At 33.2% G+C, this 22,770-nt stretch overlaps 1 protein-coding gene across 5 annotated transcripts in view; it reads right to left on the bottom strand.

Annotated features, from left to right (window-relative positions):
- Positions 1-927: 927 nt before the first annotated feature.
- LOC123545192 (guanylate-binding protein 1-like) overlaps positions 928-22,770 on the bottom strand; it is a 77,273-nt gene continuing 55,430 nt past the window's right edge. For 3 of the 5 annotated variants that reach the window (XM_053537680.1, XM_045331530.2, XM_045331532.2), the window contains 11 exons: positions 17,534-17,663; positions 13,910-14,015; positions 9,489-9,554; positions 8,954-9,141; positions 8,518-8,660; positions 7,662-7,771; positions 6,991-7,415; positions 6,469-6,749; positions 5,702-5,920; positions 5,364-5,454; positions 928-4,950 (listed from right to left, as the gene is read on the bottom strand). In XM_053537680.1, coding sequence (XP_053393655.1) covers positions 4,370-4,950; positions 5,364-5,454; positions 5,702-5,920; positions 6,469-6,749; positions 6,991-7,415; positions 7,662-7,771; positions 8,518-8,660; positions 8,954-9,141; positions 9,489-9,554; positions 13,910-14,004 — 2,199 coding nt within the window. In that variant the 5' untranslated portion in view covers positions 14,005-14,015; positions 17,534-17,663 and the 3' untranslated portion in view covers positions 928-4,369. Of the gene's footprint in view, positions 4,951-5,363; positions 5,455-5,701; positions 5,921-6,468; positions 6,750-6,990; positions 7,416-7,661; positions 7,772-8,517; positions 8,661-8,953; positions 9,142-9,488; positions 10,351-13,909; positions 14,016-17,533; positions 17,664-22,770 lie in introns of all 5 variants that reach the window. The other 2 variants (XM_053537692.1, XM_045331533.2) reach the window with 2 other exon arrangements.

The raw sequence follows: 22,770 nt of genomic DNA, 5'->3' as shown, positions 1-22,770 counted from the left end.
GGAGCCAAAGGTTTCCTTTCTTTTCAATGAACCCTTTGGTTATAGAACTTGAAGGCCAGACATGGTTTTTAAGTGTAAAGCAACGACATGTTTTTTTTCAAAATATTTATTTGCTATACATTTGATATCTAAAAAACTAATAAGCGAGATACAGATATACATTCCATACTGATTAGATTGCTTGAGTACATGAAATAGCTTTGTAAACCTTTTGTCTTATATTTCTTTGATTTAGTTTTCAAAATGAAATAGATTGTGCATGGGTGTACAGGCGTACATGTGCAGGTAACCCTTCTTTTTCTTTGGTAAGCGAAAGGTTACCCAAAGTCACTGTGAAATGGTATTATTTTCTGTTAAGGAGACTCAGTTTTTCAAAAAGTGACAGGTATTTCATCTATTCTTTGGTGTCCGAATGATACAAGCTGATACACTACTTTTATCTCTATTTTGTGTCAGATATGGTATAACAGTATCATATCATTTGCTTAAGAAAATAAATTCCTTAACAAAACAAACGAACATCAGTATAGAACAAATCTGACTCAATAAAATATTAAATTTTTGAATAGGTCATCTGATATCACTATTCAAATTGATATAGATATATCAATGCATATTCCTAAGCCCAAATACAAAGCTGATAACTAAGACATGCATATTTAGAATACATGATTAGTATTTACAAGCTAAAGCAATAAGGCTCTGATGTACATATTGTATTTAGAATCACATTCTTAAGCAAGAGTATATCATATAAGGTAAGAGAAAACAACAATTCAGTTAGAATTCTTACTTTGGATCATCAAAAAATTTCGAGGATTTCAGACTAATAATATGTTAAAGACAAAATGATTCAACAAGGAAAAGCAGAGTTACGAATAGCAAATAATGTAATCCGTAATTAGGAACAGAATATTTACAAATTAGTTATCTAGGTAATGGTCACAGAATACAATTATAGGTACAATATAAAAATAAAAACGACAATATATATTTCTAATAACAGTTATGTGTATCTCCCCTGAGCCTACTTTTTGCAATATCGACAGACAGCTATTCGCAAAAGAAATCAAGACATTCAAGCAAACTTTTACCCCTTTCATTCATATCAGTTTTATAAAACTCTCCTACTTCCAGAAGCAAGCTCAAAATATCTAATTTCAACGAAATTTTTCTATCATAAATGAGGGAATGCTTTTCACACGGATACATTTCCTTAGTCGGGTAACGAGGGACAGATAACTGTAACTAATTAGCTAATTATAATATTTCATAGTTACTGTTAATAAGTTGAATGTAAAGAAATGTTCCATATATAATATTTGTTACTTGTATATACCAGAATGCGTAATTATTTGTCGAAACTACTATGCCCAAGCGATAACTTGATGTTAACAAACATGACTTTAAATAGATTAAAAAGGAACGTAGGGAATTCAACATTTTTCTAACATGTTAAAATATAGATATAGCAATTACAAATTAGCTCAGATATAAAGCATACTGTCCATGTTAAACAGATCTTTTGCCGTGTGGCAAAATACAAAGCATCAAAGAAAGAAAAAAAGATATGGGAACAAAAATGAAAACGAATAGGAAAAACAAAACAAAAATCTGAAAAAAATCATAATGATGGTTCGAACTCACAAAACGATTTGCTTATATCCAATTGTTATCTTCATTTTACCCGACTGTTGTTGCAGTATACTAACTGAATAGTTAAAATGAAACAAATACTTATATTTACTTGTCAAGTAATATGCAAGCATTATGAATTGTTATTTTATCAGTTATCATGGAATGAACTTGTCCTCGCGTTTCGGCGGGAATCAGGTTATTATTGGGGATTAGTTTTTAAATTGAAAATTATCATATATGTGTATTTATTTTTGTGTATCATAACATGAAATTCGTTTTTGCTAAGTAGCCACCGGCAACTTATTGTCAATTTCGTTAATAAACTTGTTGTTGTTGTTGTTAACACTTTTGCATCAAGTCTATCTTTTACGACTTCCAGTATTAAAGTCGGCTGTGAGTTGTTTATAGTGCCATTTATAATATTCAAACGTACAAGGGCGTTCAATATGTCATGTTACTCCGTATGTGGTTCCGTAACCGCTTATCATTTTTAGATGCGGTTTTCGGCATATTATAAAGCAATTTATTGGAAACAAAATGCTACATACATTATAAAAGTCGGCATGTTCAAAGTAAAAATATAATAATTTTAGTGAGGTGTGCTCAGGTATACTGGATCATAATTATAATTTTGGTTTGTCCTTGGCATCCAGAGTATTAGAAAAATAGAATAACTTGTACAATCACAAAATTCTATCATTTTTCTACGAGGTACAACAATTTGTGATGAGTTTGCGTTTGTTTTAAACTATTTATTGCATTTCTAATTTTACAACACAACTAAAAAATCTAAAACGCGAGGTTGATTCCATCTGGAATGGGTGTTGAGAGAGACTAATCAAAGTTGTAAGAATTAGTTTTGCAATCGAGAATTAAGATACTAGTATTAACTTAAAATACAAGAATTTTTTAAACGATGACTATCGCGCCTGACAAAATTGCAGAGGCTTATTGTACTCACCTTATCATTTTTCGAGTAATAATATACACACTCGATTTAAAACTGTTATAAACTTTTTTATTTTAGTTTTCATATGTTTATGTGAAGGTCATGATTTGTTTTATCTGTTTAAACTGAAAAATGAACTAGAGTTCTAGTTGTTGAATAGTAGAATCAAGGAATTTGTATATTACAATCTTAATATTTTGGACATAAAATTGTCCAGTATACCCGAGTATACCTCACTCAAATGATTATATTTTTACTTTGAATTTACCGATTTTCATAATTTATATAGCATTGTGTTGCTAATAAATTACTCTATAATGTGTCGAAAACCGCATCTAAAAATGATAAGCGGATACGGAACTACATACGGAGTAACTTTCATATTGAACGCCCCTCGTATTTTATTCGTCGCTTATCATTTAGCACGAACTAAAGAGGCATTCCACAAAATGAATCATCATTTTTATAAAATATCAAAATTTAATATAAAAAGGCATAAACAAGTATTACTGATTTATAATAAATACAACTAAACAGCCTTCTATTGTACTACATTTCTACTTTGCGACTAACGATTTAAAAAAGACAGTAACTTATTTTAAACACTTTACGGGTGTTTTTAAGCAAATATAATGCATGTAGCTTTCTGAATCCCTTTATTTTGACTAATATTCACCATAACTAAATAATAAAAGCACTAATTAGAAAAAACCTCTTAAATCCACTTCTAAATACAGGTTCTAGTGTAATCATATCTTTATACAAATGTTAACATGTCTTTTAAATAACACGTTATTTGACATGAAAAAGGTACGAGGGGCTTTGTAGGAGATTTCACAAACTCTGCAGTGTATGTCTTTATACTTTTTTCTTAACTTACTGTTAATTATTATTATTAGACATGGGTTGAATAATCTTAAAAAGAATGGAGTGGAAACATGTGATTTCTTTGCTAAAGGTTGTTAATAATTTACGGACATTTATTTTACAGTTTTACAGATCGAAGTAAGCATAAAAAACCGCAGAGAGAGTAAGAGTAGAGAGAATTTATATGAACTATTCACCACCATAATATACATACAAGACCATTTAAGGCAACGCACCTATCGTCTTCATGAAATCAGTTTAGAAGCTTTATTTCAAATAACGTTCTCAAGACGTCGTTAGGAAGAAGTTAGAAGTACACGAAAACACAAGATGATTACGTGAAGAATTACATCGGCATATTATTGTTTCTTATATTCTTCTTTTTTATCCTTTCTCCTGAACGTATTTTTAAAAATAACATTATAATATCTACGTATCAACATTATTAGGATCTTAAACCCCGGTTGGAAGAGATGAGTTGAATTGTTATGTTTAATTTGTACTACTTCAACGTAAATTATAGACTTTTCAAATTTAATAAACATTGAAAATATCTGAAACGTCATCTCTAATCGACCCCATAATTAGTATTCATTAAGAATATGCAATATATATTTCGACAGAAAAAGTTGGAACATTATGAAGACAGTTTCATAAGATTTTATTGAAGACTTCACAAAATTATTAGACATTAGAAATGTTATAACAACAATAGCTCACCTTAAGCACATTGCTCTGGTGAGCTAAAATGCTTTTTGGCTGTGTGTACCATAATTCGAAACTGTATTTTATACCGAAAAGAAAACAACAAAAAACAAAACAGTAGCTCCTAAATACTTAAATTACCCTATAAAAATTTGTTGTTAAGTTCAGTCATGCACATCTTTGCTCGATTTCTCCAATAATCGATTACATTTACATCATGTTACATTTGTGGGATTTTTTTCGTTCTTTAACAGTTGTAACAGTGGCCGGGTCAAAATAAACTGGGTTATCTGATATCCCCTCTGGTGGTAATCTGTCAGGCAGAACAGTTGCACCACTTGCAGACTTTTCTTGTGCATGTTTGTAATTTTCCTCATCAAAAGAAGACTGTGATGTGACATCGTCTTCTTCTGTAGATTCATCCTTCTTGAGCGCTTTCTCCCAAAGCGGTCCTATAACATCTTCCCGAGGCTCATTATAAACTTTGCCTTTGGGTAGATTAAATGTAGCTTTGTCAAAAATGTCTTTCCAATGAGCCGTTTCTTGACACAATTTACGGTAGTATGAATTGCGCTGAGTGAGCTCTTTCTTCACTCTCTCTATTTCTTCAATTTTTGTCTTCAGCATGCCAAGGTATTGTGTTCCGATGTTCTGTAGGCCATTGACTTGTAACATTTCAATATCAGCTCTTATTAATTCTTCAACTTCTTCTGCCTCATTTAAAAGGTCAGTGTCTTCTTCTCTCCACAAACTCAAGCGTATGGTTTTTCGCTTTTCTTGCCCTTCTGCAACTACGTAAATGAAAAACATTCAGTGAACTCTCTTACAGAAATCATTTCGAACGTTTATTTTAATATTTACGTCATACGGCTAAATTTTTCATTCGTATTTTGCATTTTGTGGAATAATCTAATACATCTGTTACCGAAATTGGAGTAAATCACATACTAGTAGTAACACAGCAAACAGCAAAATTCAGAAATTTGTGTACAATGTGGCACATTTCGTTTATGGCTTATTATCTTCAATATTGAACAGAAACAGTGTATTCAAATGCATTCTATAAAATGGATACAAGTTTTAATCTTACAAAGCAAAACAACGATTGAATAACTGGTCTTGATTTCACATAATCGAATACATTAACTGTGTTTTATACTATACGAATATTCGGATATCTTATTACAAACTTGAAAAATCTTACCTCGTCCACCTTGTGCCTCTAGGGACATTTTGTACACAGTTTCCTCTTCTTCTACTTTTTTATCGAGAAACTCTTGAAGAACCATTCTGGACTTTGAAAAATAACAATATGAATCAGTTCGATTAAAGTAGTCGCGAATGGTTAAATGACCAAGAAGCTATCGCAGCCTTCTGTATTATTTAAGTGTTGTAGCAGGAAGTCGATTTTTATGCTCAAACAGTTCATGTATAAATAATATATTAATCCTATACCTTGGCTTGAAATAAGTAATTGAAAAGTATCATATAGAGGGAAAGAAATTTAGTTTTATCTTCAAACCCTTCAAATACATTGCTTACTACGGATCCCATGTAACCTGCTTCTCTATTGAATTGCTGGATCAACAAGTCTGTATCTTTCATGTAATCATCAAAGCCTGTTGGGGTGCAGTATTTGCGATTCTTTATCTTCACTTGTATTTTCGTGGTATCAAGTCTTTCCAGTATAACCAAACATTTTGCTTCTAAATCTTTCTTGACAATATTCTTGAATTTGTCAAACTGTTCTTTGAAGCAAACCTAAAATTATTCATTAAAATACACTGCGAAGCACAAAGTTACTGCTATTCAAAAGAACGCACTAACTTTGGTATAACAAGCGATGAATTAACAAATAATTTATAACAAAAAATGTTTTAACACTATTTATGCACGATGGGCGGTTATACGTCGGGCTCAATAATTTCACGAGGGCGCTGCCCGAGTAAAATTATTTGTACGACGTATTACCGCCCGAGTGTATAAATAGTGTTAAAACACTATTTTGCTATAAATTATTTCGATTCTTATATGCCCTTAATCTAAAACAGTAAATAAAATACAGAAACGCTCATTCTTGGTCACAATAAAAACACTGACGTCACCGCACGTTAACGTGCCGTCATTCTAGCGTAAGATTGTTTTTACTGAGAAAAGCATATTAGAATATCAAGTAAATACTTGCCCATTGGACAGAAAGGAGAACGTCGCAGTCATTTATTGCATGATGACAACAGAATGAAAATATATCCTCAAAAGTTTACACTTTATCATTATTAACTGCTGATTCAAAACATATTTTTATTTACCACAGCCTGCTTTTCATAGATTTGTTCATCGTCAATAATTAGTCCAGACTTTAAAACTTCTTGAGCTACTTGCATACTATCCTTGTGGTAGTTAACAAGACATTTCTCGCTCGGTAAATAGGAAGGTAGGCGTTTTTGCATTTCAGCTTCATATATTTCCGAAGCTTTCTGGACTACATGTTTATTTTCCTCTGCTGCCATTGATATCATTGCGCTTGTCAAACATAGAGACTCTCCAGCTCGTATGGAACTGATATAGTTCCGTAATAGAGAACAAAACACTGTAAATACAACATTAAATGTCACAAATAGCGTCTTAAGATACTTAACAGATAAATGAAAGAATATAAAGCATATTGTAGATGTAAACAGTAAGTATATTTATGAACGAAAAACGATTATTATTAAAGAAACAAGACATAAAACACATAACAAACCAGAATATTAATAATTAAGATACAAGTTGACTTGCGAATCCATTATTGTTCAGTTAGAAAATTATCATATATAAGCTGTACTTACTCCTGCCATTTATTGCTTTTCCTGATTTCAGTAACTTCGGATTACAAGAAAATATGTAATTCCGGAACTTGTCCAAAGTTTCCCGAAATTCTCTCTTCAATGAATTCTCTGACAGCGTCATCAATTCTTTCAGCTGATCTCGTTTGACCGGTTTTCTGAACCGGAAGCATTTTCTGTTCTTGAAATATCTTCGGATAAGTATTCGAGGAAGGTTGTATTCATCGAGTTCATCTTGTTTACCTTTTTTCACCTTTTTGTGTTGTTTCAGCTCTAAATTATTTTCAAGAAAGGTATCATCGTCCTTGATAGTTTCAAGAGTAAAATCCCTTAATGTGAGAACAAAGTTCGGGAAAAAGAAATCAAGGATAGAATCGTCTTCTTCTGAACCGCTTACAAATATTGATGTTTTAATCTTGTTTAAAAATCTGTATACGGTCAAAGAAAAATGTGAGTATAGTGTGTGTTACTACCTAATTCATATACTTTTTAAAGTCATTTGCCGAAATATACTTAAAATTAGAACTTGAATTAACATAAAGTTCAGCATTATGGGCCTGTACAGTCGGGGTTCGTTTTTATTTTATTCCTCGAACCAAACTGAATGTAGTCTTTTGGCTTGTGTATTGTTTACACGTAAGTTATCTACTCTTAAAGCATAATAAAAAGGATACTTAAATTTATCAATTGCAGTTTTATCAAAGTTCCCTCTTGTATTGTAAACCATTGTGCTGGATAAAAGCGTGGCAAGTACAAACAGGTTTTTGTCGTCTTCTATATTGACCTAGATATAAATTATGTTGATAGTATTAATAATGTTGCACATAAAGCAAGTGAATTCGATATAACAGATGTTAATGCAAATCACAATTCAGAATATTTTCCGATCTAAACAAAGGAGACAATCTACAGACTGACTTGTCGAGTTCTGAAGATCTGACACAAATAAGGTTTAGAAAATTATGATTTAAACATGATTTAAATTAGGATTAAAACATGATGTCGCTTAGCCATTTGTCTCACAAAAATATTTGATAGTCAGAATATCTCGTCATAAATTTTGTTATCATTAAAGGTAGCTAGATACATTAGTATAGGTTTTATAAAACGAATTGTGACAATGTTTACAAATTATAAGATTTCTTTAACATATCTCGCTTCGAATACATTTTTAGATTTTGATCTAACGATTGCCTACTGCTAAAATATATATGTTCGTTTTTGTTGTTTATTTTTTCAGTATAAAGTCTTATGCTTATGTCATGTGTACATAAACAGTTTCACAAATTTTCTTTTGATAAAATTCTGTGGTGGAGTATGTCAACATGTATATCCGATACATACATTCTTAAAACGTTTTAGAATTATTGCTATAATGCTTAGACTGATCAGCTTAAAATACATTATAACATTTCAAAATGAGTGCTTTATTACCAAGACCAATTATCTTAAGATATATTATAAACTTTTAGTATGATTGTACCCAGTAATCTTATAGCATTAATGCTCTATTACCAAGACCAAAAATACCTTATCAGGATCATCAATTCCTTCTGTATCTAGTAAAACAAGAACTTGGTCTTCCTGTGTAGGGTGTGGCCGACACATTACCCAGATACCTTTTGTCACAGCTTTCGTTGTGTGACCAGTCTCAAACCAAGATTTATCACTGGCTGAAAAATACACACTAATTTAAGAATCAATATTTCAAATATAGTATCAAAATTTAAAAGAAATAACATCAGTAAACACTAGAACTTTATAAGACAAACGATTATTGCAGTTTGTTTTAGCGTTATATCTGTATAACTTTTGCATTTTATTTGCTGTTTCATCAAATGCAATGAAAATGAATGCGAGTAAAAATTCTAAATCTTATATCTTATTTGCATATATGTCATAGATAGCAAATGCATGTATGCGATATACATATTAGTCTGTGCGATGGCGTTGTAATGACATGTACCTGGGTCGTGTCTTGCAAGTTTATTTAAGAGGAAGGACTTTCCAGTTCTCAGTGTTCCAACTACAGAAACTATATTCAGTGGTTTCTCTATTTCTCCCAGTTTGTCTAAGGTTGACTGGTCGTATGTCATTTCGCCATCAACAGGTGATACCAGTATCATGGGTGAATGAAATATTGGGTTGTCAGGCCTGAAGATAAACGTAAAATGTTGTAGACCTTATTTGTAGATCTAATTAAGCACTACATACTGCTATCCTAAAATCACGTCTGATTAATGGAAAATAAAATCAGTGTACAAAGTGACAAAACATAGAATATACATTTAAGCAATCTTACGTAATTATAATATTACATACAAATGTATGGTAAGTAAAAGCTATATTCTGGTTTACAAATGGAAATACGAGCAAAATGTGTGATTAATGTCTTAAAAAATGAGTGATTATTTTGCTCTTATTATCAGCAGGTGTTAGCACAACAAAGCTTTATATTGAAGTTTTATCCGTACATTATTTACTAAATCGAAAATACTTACATAGTCACTTTCGACTCTGATCGCATAGGTTTAGAGTTAGGATTCTTTGCCGAAAAATAGATTTTCCTGTAAAAATGCTTCAAATCATTAATACCAAAGAAAACTGTATCAGGAACTGTCCAGAAGGCAACGCTCTCGACTACTCGAAAGAAATTATCACTGTAATAATAACACTAATACATATTTGATTCCAAACTTAAATATATTCTTACATATAACTTTCAAAGTATGAATACTGATCATGATTTGTAATTGATTCAACATAGAGTTATCCTTGCGGTCTATTTTAATCCAATATGATTTATGTAGCTATGTCTCTCTATTTCACGGGAGACATTTTTTGTTTTGCTTTGCCATCTGCTATTCCGTCCGTGTTTGAAAGTATGACAGGAAAGGCCGTACCGGCGACAGTAACCATCAGAACAAATCGACACCCTTTACAATATTTAAAAAATTATTTACATAAGATGATTATTAACAATGAATAGATGATATGAAAAAAAATATGTTTATAAGAAAGAAAAAAAAATTCAAAGCTCCATTCCTATGTGACGTGGCACAGTTCTTTAATTTAATTGCGAACTTTAAGTAGCACAAACACTATATAACGTATCTTTAAATCAAGTCCCTTTAAACCGTGAATACGTTGATTCCGTTTTGGCTCCCTATGGTGGTAAGTGATTGCATCCCTGAGCTGACTTCAGAGGATAATAAAAATCTGCGTCTTTGCGGTTTACGGCACAACCATGGGACGAAAGTTCTGCGCTGGGAATATCACATCCAGGCGAGTGAAGACAAGTGAACCACGGGCATTGTACTTCCGGGTTATGACATCACCAGGAAAATTGTCTGGCGGAAGAAGCTAAAATATATAACATATGGTAAGCACCATAGCAAAACAAATAAGTCAGGGCATAAACGTGCTCCTTTGGGTACACCATACGTCCGTAGACTCCCATAAATAATACGTGCTACTTATACAAAATATATGTGCTACTAAGTTCAGACGTCACGTGATTAAAATACGTCACTTATTACTTCTGTTATTACAAAAATTAATTACTTAAAAGACTAAAGTTAAAGTATGAAAAGATATGAAAAGTTTATGATGAAAAATATAGATACGGAAATGATAATCTGCAGCTATTATTTACATCTACAAATTAACAGAATTCAATGCAAATCAAACGTTATACAATACTTGGTATCGATATAGCATCAACTGCCATACAACAAAACGGACATTGTATGTATATGCAATAGACTGGCACACAATTTCATATTACAATAATATAAATTACACACATGGTATTAGACTTGCCACATAGATTTAATCATTACAATGCAATGCAGTAATGGCGTTCTATAACAACGAAATGTTTGACATATGTTTTTGAAACAGTGCTTTACAATTATCATGTTACAAATTTCAGCAGAAATTTTACATCTTCTATAAACGAAACATTTTAGAATCCTCTTTCGAAATAATTTACAAAAGTCTGAAAAAATTAATAAATTATCCTGACATACCGAAACTAGCCAAAATCATATGCCAAAAAGTAAATGTTACAGAATTCTGTAGGATGCACAAAAATTTACCAAATAAAAATCGTAATGCAAAAATCATACAAAAATCTAACAAATAAATTTCTTACCTCGATCGAGCATAAATTTCTAGCAAGAAAAAACTAGAAAATGCTTTTGTAAAAAGCGCATGTCTCCCCCAATGCAAAGTCCTATAGGCAAGAAGTCAATAGGGGTCAGGAGCAAAAGTCAAAGAGACACTGATGGTTGGCTGCAATAGGGATCATCTACTTGGCATGTCCAATCATCCCGCTAAATTTCAACACTCTTGGTATAGTGGTTCTCAAGTCACTGTTCAGGCTTCTGTGACCTTGACCTTTGATCAAGTGACCTCAAAATAAATAGGGGTCATCTACTCTGTAAGTCCAATCATCCTATTAAGTTTCAACATTGTAGGTCAAGTGGTTCTCAAGTTATTTCCAAAAAATGATTTTACATGAACAGGCCACTGTGGCCTTGACCTTTAATAGACTGACCCCAAAATCAATAGGGGTCATCTACTCTGCATGTTCAATCATCGTATGAAGTTTCAACATTCTGGGTCAAGTGGTTCTCAAGTTATTGATCGGAACTGGTTATCAATGTTCAGGCCCCTGTGACCTTGACCTTTAACGGAGTGACCCCAAAAACAACAGGGGTCATTTACTCTGCATGAACAATCATCCTATGAAGTTTCAACATTCTGGGTCGAGAGGTTCTCAAGTTATTGATTGGAAATGGTTTTCCATGTTCAGGCCCCTGTGGCCTTGACCTTTAACAGAGTAACCCTAAAATCATTAGGCGTCATCTACTCTGTATGACCAATCATCCTATGAAATTTCATCATTCTGGGTCAAGTGGTTCTCAAGTTACTGACCGGAAATGGTTTTCAATGTTCAGGCCCCTGTGACCTTGACCTTTCACAGAGTGACCCCAAAATCGTTAGGGGTCATCTACTCTGCATGACCAATCATCCTATTAAGTTTCAACATTCTGGGTCAAGTGGTTCTCAAGTTACTGACCGGAAATAGTTTTCCATGTTCAGGCCCCTGTGACCTTGACCTTTAATGGAGTGACCCCAAAATCGATAGGGGTCATTTACTGTGCATGTACAATCATCCTATGAAGTTTCAACATTTTGGGTCAAGTGGTTCTCTAGATATTGATCGGAAATGGTTTTCCATGTTCAGGCCCCTGTGACCTTGACCTTTGACAAAGTGACCCCAAAATCAATTGGGGCCATCTACTCTTCATGATCAATCATCCTGTGAAGTTTCAATATTCTGGGTCAAGTGGTTCTGAAGTTACTGACCGGAAATGGTTTTCAATGTTCGGGCCCCTGTGACCTTGACCTTTGACGGAGTGACCCCAAAAACAATAGGGGTCGTCTACTCTAGCAGCCCTACAACCCTATGAAGTTTGAAGGTTCTAGGTCAAATGGTTCTCCAGTTATTGCTCGGAAATGAAGTGTGACGTACGGACGGACAGGGCAAAAACAATATGTCTCCTGGGGGAGACATAATAATCAGACATAGATTCGTCTATAATGTCGGAAGGTGGTGTGCGCAAGGCATATCTAGTCCAGTCTATTTGAAGGGTAATGTCCCGCCAAATACTAAATTTCATGGGATTCACGGCCTATGCGTGAACTCTTGACTATTTTTATTTTCACGGGATTCACGATATAGCCGGGAAATCTGACTACTTTGGCGCGGATTGAAATTGACAATTTGAGGCCCGTTATAGTGGTTTTGGGGATAAAAACATAAATTACTGAAGTTTGTAAAATATCAACTTTCTTATTACTGAACCGAATTTAATAAAATTTACATGGAAATTTAAGTTATGAAATACAGAAAAATATGAGACGTATTTCATGCGTGAAATCTGACATTTACCTCATTAACTCAAAAATTTACAAAACGATGATGCAATACCTGCATTTACACTACAGATAAAATAAGGCCCGTATGTCAATTTGTGACAGAAAGCACATGCTTCTTTCTAAAAGCACTGCCTGGATTTCATAGAAACTTCCTATACTATAAATAATCAGTAGCAAGCCTGGGGAGGCATTATATTAACTATACATTTCTGTGTAATAAGTTAACAGTTACTTCAACGTTCTATTTGCTGTACACGTGCCTCCTAAAGATCAAAATCATTTGGAAACTTTTTTAACTACCTTCTAGTGTTTTTTTTTCTGAGATACAGTTTTATAGTTACTTGCCAGTAAGATAGTAATCAAAATTTCAAAAAGTAAGAGAAAACAAAATAAGCCAGTAGTTTTCTGATTTGGTTATGTACCTGCGTTGCATTGGTACTTGTCGAGCTAATGACATATATTTCAGCATATAAACACAAACACATGAAACATTCCAGTGACAATCATGTGTGTTTATATCTATATGTATTCTATATCAACTTAAATTGCATATACAACGCTAAGTGTTATAATCAATGACTTTGACAAATAAGAAGCTATATTTTGTAAAATGCCAACTTTAATAAACAAGCTGATGAGCATTTCTGAACACTGCTTTAAGCAAAGGAAACATATAACAAATAACACTGAAAGGAGACGTTTAAATAATTTCATGCGAACAATACTCTTTCGTCTATAATATTTTTCCGTTACAGCTTCTTTTTGTTATGGGCCTACTTTGAAAATGCGTTGTTCTGAGGCTGTGTTTTGGGGCTCTGTGCTTCCGAGAAATTTACCTTTACCTATTATCTTTTATACCTTGAAATAAAACTTTATCAATCGATGTAAGTTATTTGCAACACCAAAATAAGCAATTTATATCACATTTTCTATGTCACATTAAAACAGAGGTTGAGAATATTTTCATACTTACGGAATAGGCGGTACACCCTTTCTATCAAACTTGCCTATTATACTTTTTGATAGCTTTCCGGGCCCGTGCGGCTCTGATGGACTTTCGCCGCTCATCTTTATTTTGTCTGTAATTGTTAAACAATGACTATTCCATGATACAAACATTCAACATTTGTTTTGTCATATAATGCAGCATGAATTCCATTCCAATGACAGTATTTATTAATTCAACATAACTGCATTTGTGCGCCACCAACCATATCATTGCAGCAAAATAATATCTCTATTCGATGACAGAAGTTACTCTTGCGTAGAATAAAGAATGTTTAGCTTATTATGTTTTGTAGGTGAATAGTTTTTTTTCCGTAGTAATGCTTAATCATTCAATCGGCAACCTTTTTATGAATCTCCATGAATGGTTGCATTGTTATAGGCAGACGTTGACGAGACAGTACTTCACTGAAAAGCTTGGAATGTTTTGGTGAATAACTCGTTGAAAGTAATGTGGTGTTTTATATTTTAGACTCATGATCAATTTGACTGTTTTATCTTGATAAAGGGGTAAATACAGTTAACTGTTATGGTGGTAGCCTTGAGATAATTTTGTACGAGGTTACTGCTACGGCAATTACTAAATTAGCGAAAGGAATATGTTCGTCCGTCAAAAAAATAAACTACATAGCGATTTTTTTTCATATTTTTTGCATACCCGTATGTCGGCTAAATCAGGATCACGCTGAAACGCTTATATTATTTTCGTAAATGAAACATTATTTTGCTTCAGGGACTATATTAACCGAGTTTAAGTGGTAATTCATATTACAACGTCTGTAAGAAGCAAATAAATCATTTTCAGCCCTTTACGTCGTGAATTTCCTTAATTGTTGAGACCCTTGTCCCCGTTTTTGTGAGCCCATCAAATTTCTAATCCGTCCGTTGTATGGTCGGTCGTTTTCGGTTTTTCAACGAAAACCTGAGTTATTAGATTGGGGTACATGTCGGTCGGGCGGGCGGGCGGCGACGGCGGTGGCGGCTGCGGCGGCGGCGTCAAACTGGTGTTTCCGGTCAATAACTTTTGTTTCGGTAAAGATATTTGAATAAAACTTGGTATATATGTAGCTTATATCAAGACAAAGGCTGGGATTGATTTTGGGGTTTCTTGGGTCAAGGTCAAGGTCACTGTTACTTAAAATAGAAAAAGGGTTTCCGATCAATAACTTTTGTTTCGGTAAAGATATTTGAATAAAACTTGGTATGTATGTAGCTTATATCAAGACAAAGGCTGGGATTGATTTTGGGGTTTCTGGGGTCAAGGTCAAGGTCACTGTTACTTAAAATAGAAAAAGGGTTTCCGGTCAATAACTTAACTTAGGAATGAGCTATCATGATGAAACTTGGTGTATAGAAAACTTATATAAAGTTGTAGCTTGGGATTGATTTTGGGATTTCTGGGATCAAGGTCAAGGTCATGCATGGAGGGATTTTGATGAAAGTTGGCACAATTGTTCACCATCATGAGACGGAGTGTCATGCACAGTTCCCTTCTTTAGAATTACTTCCCTTTGTTGTTATTTTCATTACTAGACGTAGGGAAAAATCGAGACCACTTTTCTGTAGTACAACATGCATGTTACATCCAATTTTGAGGTGTATTTTGACCAATCTCTACCTGGTTAGGATTTCTGTGTGGACTTACAATTTTTTTTTTTGGATTTTTTTTTTTTAAGATTAACTTCCCTTAGTTGTTACTATAAATAACTTACATTGTAACTTTTTATAATTGACCGTAGGGAAAAACCAAGACCACTTTTCTGTGGTACAACATAGTTACTTTCTAATTTTAGGTGTATTTTAAGGTATCTCTACCTGGTAAGGAGTTTTTTTGTGGACTTAGAAAAACAAAAGATCTGCAAATACAGGTGCTAGAGTAAAGAAATTTGCTGTGACGGGCGTATATTGTGACATTCTGGCACTCTTGTTTATTCTTATGAAAAGTGTTGAAAACCTGGTTTCGTGGCATTCCCGCGTTTCTTGTTTGTCTTTATCAGACTTAATTTTGCGAAATACATTTCCCTTATCAACATATATTTCCAAAACCTCATATTGTTTGTGAACAGCACCTGTTAACAAATTGTATTTGTAACGATTGATGCATTTACAAAATTCAAGTTACCTACCTCTTCTATATCAAATTATAAAATGAAACTTCTTCTAAGAATTTAAACTAAACGTAGTATTGTACCAATTTAATATTTATGTCGCATTTTATCAGTTTTAACAAATTCAAAATAAACGTTTTAAAATTGCTACTTCAAAACTTTCATAAACAGTTCAAACAGATTAAACAAGATAAGGATAAAAAAATAATTCAAAATGTTAAATATTAGATTTTAGGAAATAAGTTAGATTTTACGAAAGAGTAACGCTACAACGTCCATTATTTTCTGGCATAGAATGCAACTTATCGAAATAGTATCAGACTCGGTTTGACTGAATCTATTTTGAGAGATAGTGAAATACGCTTTGACAGAATTCTATTATTTATGACTCCATGATACCAAAGGACCAGAAAATATAAAGACACATACTAAACTATGTTTTAGATAATGTACCAACATTTTACAAAATATATGCCAATCTTTTTACGCATATCTTCTTGACCCCCTTCTAGACATTGTTACAGCAGGAAAGATTCTAGTGTTGCATGTCTATATTCTAATATCCAACATGAATTAAGACCTGGGTTACATTTACACCCAGAAGAAATATCTCCACGTTTCGTCCTAAAAACAGCGAAATTAATTCTAATGAATAATTCATTTTACTTTAAGACGTGCCACTAAAAAACTGTATTCTTTTCTTTTTCCATGACGGTAATTATACATGATTTGCATGAAAAAATTGAGAAATGCAAGTATCTAGTTACAAACTGCAGTAGCAAATATAAGGCCAAGCAAGACAGATGTGTTTAATGACAAAATATAAGATTAATGTAGCAGTATGCACAGTATTTGTTACATTAAGTGGCCTCGCCGAGTGAAAACACGAGGATCAAGATGGTTAAATTGCGGGCTGGGGGAAAGGGGGGAGGGGAGTGATTCGAAAACTCGCTATTTAGCAGGGACGTGGGGCGAAAAGACGAGATATAGTAACTGGAATGTCAGGGCCGCGGTGCGAAAACTCCAACAGGGGCGCAAGTAATAAATATTTACGCGAACATCGTTTTAAATAATCTATTTGCACGTTTTTTTTTTTCATTTTAATTGTTTATGGGCTATCAGTGGTAGAGCGTTGAGGTAGCGATTCAAGTTTGGGTTAATTATTATTGAAATTATACTAATATGCTTTATTAAACAATAGTCTGACACTTAATGGATGAGAAATGTACAAAATTTACTGCATTTACAAATAATAACCAGTCAACTAAATAAGCCCATCCGCTTAGCTCAATAGGGAGAGCGTATATTGTGTCTTCATGCTCGGTTTGATACATGTAGGGAAATTGGTGGTTACTTGCGAAGAACAGGTTTGCACTGGTGCAGAATTAATGAAAATTGCCCGCCAATATTTAACTGAAATACTGTTAAAAAATGGTATTCCCAAAACAAACATAAAAAGGCAACAAAATCAAATAAAACATTACCTTGTGTTTTATTCCAGTTAAATCTCTGTATATTGCCACTGATGATTAGTATGCATACGACAGGGTTTATATTGCCGCGGCGAGTAATTGTCAACTGCTTGTAGGAAACGCCAAACACTACCTGTTTCAGCTGAAAATCATTAACGATCGGTTTTTTATCCAGAACAGTAGGAAAATGATTTACTTGTGAGTGTTCAACTCTTATCAGTACTCACATTAAGGCATCAAACAATTTTCTATATTATATAGACAAAATTTTCCTACGGACAGAATTTCTTTAAACTTTGTGTACTGACTGGGAATCAAGTTTAAAACGGAAATATGTATTAAAAATCATATGAACCTGTGTTTGATCTTAAATAATCTGCCCTAGAAAATAAAAAAATACTAAAAAAATCTAATTTTCAAGGGCAGATAAATCAAGATTAAGTCAAGGAAACTGTGCATTTTAATTTATATTTCTGTTTTAGTCATCATTGCATTCAGTATACACAGATTAAAGAAATTCGGTCTACGGGAAAGACCAGGATTTTGAGGTAACATTTTGTCATGTTCATAATAAAGAACATTTGCCACAATGTCTATTCTGACATGGGGCAAACTTTTCTTACAGACAGAAATTCTTCTTTAAACTGTGTTTACTGACGGAGAATCAAATCAAAAACAGACATATAAAATAAAGCAAATGATAGGTACCCAGTCTTGGTCATGAATTGTCTGCCCTGAAAGCCGGAAAATACTGAAATATCTATATTTTAAAGGGCAGATAATTCAAGATCAGGCACCAGTACCTATAATTGTAAATACATATTTCCGCTTTAAACTTGATTTTCTGTCAGTACACGAGTTTAAAGAAATTCTGTCCGTAGAAAATATTGTTTCCTATATACAGGTAGGAAACTGTCGGATGTGTCTTTTACAGGTATTTCAAGATGTATTAGATGATACTGACTCTATAATAATGTATTTGCATTTCATGGTATATAACTAAGAAAATTCAACCGAGGTTTAAAGACTTTACCTTTAAACATTTGAAAAACCGATAATCTTGTAGCTATGATTGTTTACTCCGTACATTTACGTACATTTTCAAAATTAAGTGAGACCAAAAACCATGTATATTAAATTGCCTTAGACTATCTTTAATGAATGTCAGAACCGACTATCTTTTTTTGAAATGCTAGTTGTAAGTTAAAATAATAGTTAAAGAAGGAAAACGTCAGTGAATATCTGGGCAAAAATATTATTATACAACATTTGTACGATGAGCATTTTAATGTTCTCTTAATACAATGCCGAAACATATTACCGAATTGTTTTTACATGTTTAATTTAGGATAATTTGATTATTAGATTGACTTACTGAAGCCACGTTAATTTATCGTATAAAATAACTATTGATACCTTATTGTTAAAGCTTGTCTAAAACACGCTCTTTACATGCCTATCTTTTTTATCTGTTAAAACGCATTCTACTGAATTCTTTTTCTGTATTAAGCACTAAAACTGTCTTGAGTACAAATGAAGGTTTATCACGTTCTAGATTTTGCACAAAATAAAATAACTTTCATAATTTATTGTGAATACAGTTTGTTTTAAACACGATTTCTGTTTTATGTTTAACTGGTGTTTACGTTGTAACTGTGATAAGGGTACGTAGCATTCCCTTTGTATATTCATCCTTGTTCTTTTTTCCCCTTCAACCTCCCCTACCCACTTTCTACCCCTTACCACTTCTTCCTCCCCCCGCCCTCTGTCTATATTTTGCATGATATTTAAATGTACTTGTTGGATTTTTGAAGCAACCCGTCTGTAATATTTTTCCGTTACAGCTTTTTTTGTTGTGGGCCTACTTCGCATGTGCATGACTCTGTGGCTGTGTTTTTAGTGTTCTGTGCATCCGAGAAATCTACACTTACCTATTATCTTTTTTAATTAATTAGTTTCCTTACTATGAGTAAACAAGAAATATCTTTACAAATGTTACTCAGCGTTGGTTGGCAAGTTGTTTACATAAGAAATGCATAATTTCTTGACAAAATTATGCACTTTACAAAAGAGTTCGAAAATTCCTGTATAAGTCTAAATTTCTGACACTTTTCGGTAGATATGCAAGCACATAGACGTTATTTAGTGATTCAAAGTCATTTGAGATAGAAGTAAGTTGGAGACGTTTAAAGTTAAAGAAACATATTAATTAAGAAATAGTATCGATGTTGGACGGTCGAAGCGGGTTACTTATGATCTGGTATGGACATTTAGAATAATACCAAAATCGGTATAAGAAATCAAAATATCATTAGGAAAATACGTTTAAATAGAATTTTGGAGTGATTTTGTTACAAAGTATTTCATAATTTTTCGTCTAAAGGTTTGATGAATTACAATTCAATTAAAGATACATTCCTTCATTGCTCTATATTTTTATAATTTGTATTTGTGGAAATTGTACATTCACATGAACATGATGATTGTGAGTTTTTATTAATTTCAAGATTGCTTTAGGGAAACATTCTGAATCTATTCATTATATTAACTATTTTATTTTGTTGTGTTTGAAGACATTACAGTAAATAAAATTATCATCTTGATATTGGAATTTAAGCAAAATTTATATTTTTTCACCAGATACCAATCTTAGATATTTTTCTCTACAACTGCAAATACAGTTTTCATAAAGTGCCGTTGTAATGAATTATGCTATACATTTTGTACCTTTTTTTCCTGAAAAGTCTGGTATTTGTTGATCTGTTTTCACTAATATTCACTAAATCAAGTCTTAAATAAATAAGAAAAGGCCGGGCGGTACATGCTAGTACAATAGAGTATACAATGTTTACTGTAATAAAATAGGATTATTATAACAGTACCTTGATCTGGGATGCAGTATTCGGCTCGAGTGGATTTTGCCAGATCGGATCTCACGAGGCGCGCAAGCGTGATCCGACCTTGCAAAATCCACGAGAGCCGAATACAAAGTCCCAGATCTAGCTACTGTTATAATGACCCTTTTATTATATAACTTTACCATTTTGATTCTTGTTTTGTTCTTGAACGAAATCTTCAATGTTTATCGATATCAAATGGAACTTAGTGAAGTTTTTATGTGCGCTATTTATAGAAATGTGTCGGGTCATGCATATTAATGAAAATAGTCCGGCAGCATACAATACGGAAGGTACAATACGGAATTTAAAAGGTACAATACGGAATTTTTGTCTGTCTGTTAATATTTAATTGTGAAATACCAATTTTTACAGAATTTATATAGGTATATAATAAAGTGACTTATTCAAGAACATGTCTCAATCAATCATGAAAATCCGGATAATAGTGACTATCCGAATACTGTAACACTTTCCGTTTTAGTTTTTTTACACTTCATCTACATATTTTACAAATCAATTTTTCTTATTTATGGACTAAATTGATTTGATTAAATGGAAATAAAATGTTAGCCATATGCATACACCTGAATTAAATACACTATCAGTAAAAATAGTGTTTAAATGTGATTACCCCACCCACATTTATTTCGCATGATTCACTAAAAATAAGATCTCATTAGCTGAAATAAGTGGTGTTTTTCTCCAGATATAATCCTTATTGACATATTCAGTAAAAATATCAAGGTAAGTACCATTATCAGTATATCTAAAATGAAAAAATATACTATTTTGATGAAAAATTATGTTGTTGTTGTTGTTGTATTAATTTATTGCCACAGAAATTCAATTTTTTAAAGTCAAAATGTTGTTTTCTTTGTAATAATGTATGTAACACATCAGTAAATGCTAAAAACTATCAAGAATATGTCTTTAGACATTAAGAGGTAGTAGGTAGGTAGAATATAAAAATAATTTAAATTTTCAAATAAATGGCCGCCATTTTGGAAGCCATTTTGAAATCGCTTGATTTCAGACCTTAAGCTGTGTCGTAGACAGCCCCCCCCCCCCCCCCCTGATTTTTTTTAGAAATGCACATATATATCTTTCAAAAAGTGACATACAGAATTTGTCAGAAAAATGGTACCAATTTTTTGTCCAGCTCACGGCCTATATATCAAACACTTGCATTATTATGCCACCCCACGCCTTCAAAGAAGGAGTTATATTGTTTTGCTGATGTCGGTCGGTCGGTCAGTAGACCAATCGGTTTCCATAACTCAGGAACACTTTGGCCTAGGATCATGAAAGTAGATAAGGGGGTTGGTCATGACTAGCAGATGATCCTTATTGATCTTGAGATCAGAAGGTCAAAGGTCAAGGTCAAAGTGACCCAGAACAGTTAAATGGTTTCTGGACGATAACTTGAGAAGACTTTGACCTAGGATCACGATACTTTATAGGTGGTTTAGTCATGACCAGCTAATGACTCCTATTGAGCTTGAGATCAATAGGGCAAAGGTCAAGGTCAAAGTGACCCGGAACAAGTGAACCGTTTCCGGACGATAACTTGAGAACGCTAAGGCCTACTATCACGCCCTTTAATAGGGAGCTTGACGAAAGATGGTATATTGTTTTGTTGATGTCGGTCATCCGATCGGTCTGTCTGTCTGTCGGTTGGTCCGTAGACCAATCGGTTTCCAGATAACTCAGCAAGGTTTATAAGCCTAGGATAATGAAAGTTGATATAGAGGTTAATCAAAACCAGCAGATAATTTCTTTAGAATTTGAGATCAGAAGGTCAAAGGTCAAGGTCGCAGTGACCTTGAACAGTTAAACCGTTTTCGGATGATAACTTGAGAACGCTTGGGTCTAGGATCACGCCAATTAATATGGAGGCTGAGAAACGAAAGGTCTAAAACAGCTCAATTGTCGTGTGTTCGCCTTTAGTCTTTCGAGGCGAATACACGAAGATACGACAAAAGAAGGGCGGCAGCACGAAGTTTAAATACCTGCCGACACGAAAAGTGATTAATACAGAAGTTCGTGTTTTCGCCTCTAGAATTTCATTATTTCGCATTTAGTATTTCGTTACTTAGTGTATTCGCCTCGTAAGTCGAAAGGCGAACACACGACAAGTAAGTATTAGGGAAGGTGGGAATAAATCATTTTGAGCCTTTCAGGATTTTGTATTTGTCTACATAAAATTGTTAAGCAATACAAAATTAGTAATGCTTTATTGAAGTACTTAATTTTAGACGCCACGTTTTTTAATGAGTTTATGCACTAAGTATGTAGAAAACAATGATTTTCAGCTCATCTGACTTTTTTATACCCTAAAGGTATTTAACT

Source organism: Mercenaria mercenaria, chromosome 1 (genome assembly GCF_021730395.1).
Source record: "Mercenaria mercenaria strain notata chromosome 1, MADL_Memer_1, whole genome shotgun sequence".
Classification (NCBI taxonomy): domain Eukaryota; kingdom Metazoa; phylum Mollusca; class Bivalvia; order Venerida; family Veneridae; genus Mercenaria; species Mercenaria mercenaria.
Note: the sequence above shows the minus strand (reverse complement) of the source record. Positions and strands in the feature narration are given on the sequence as shown.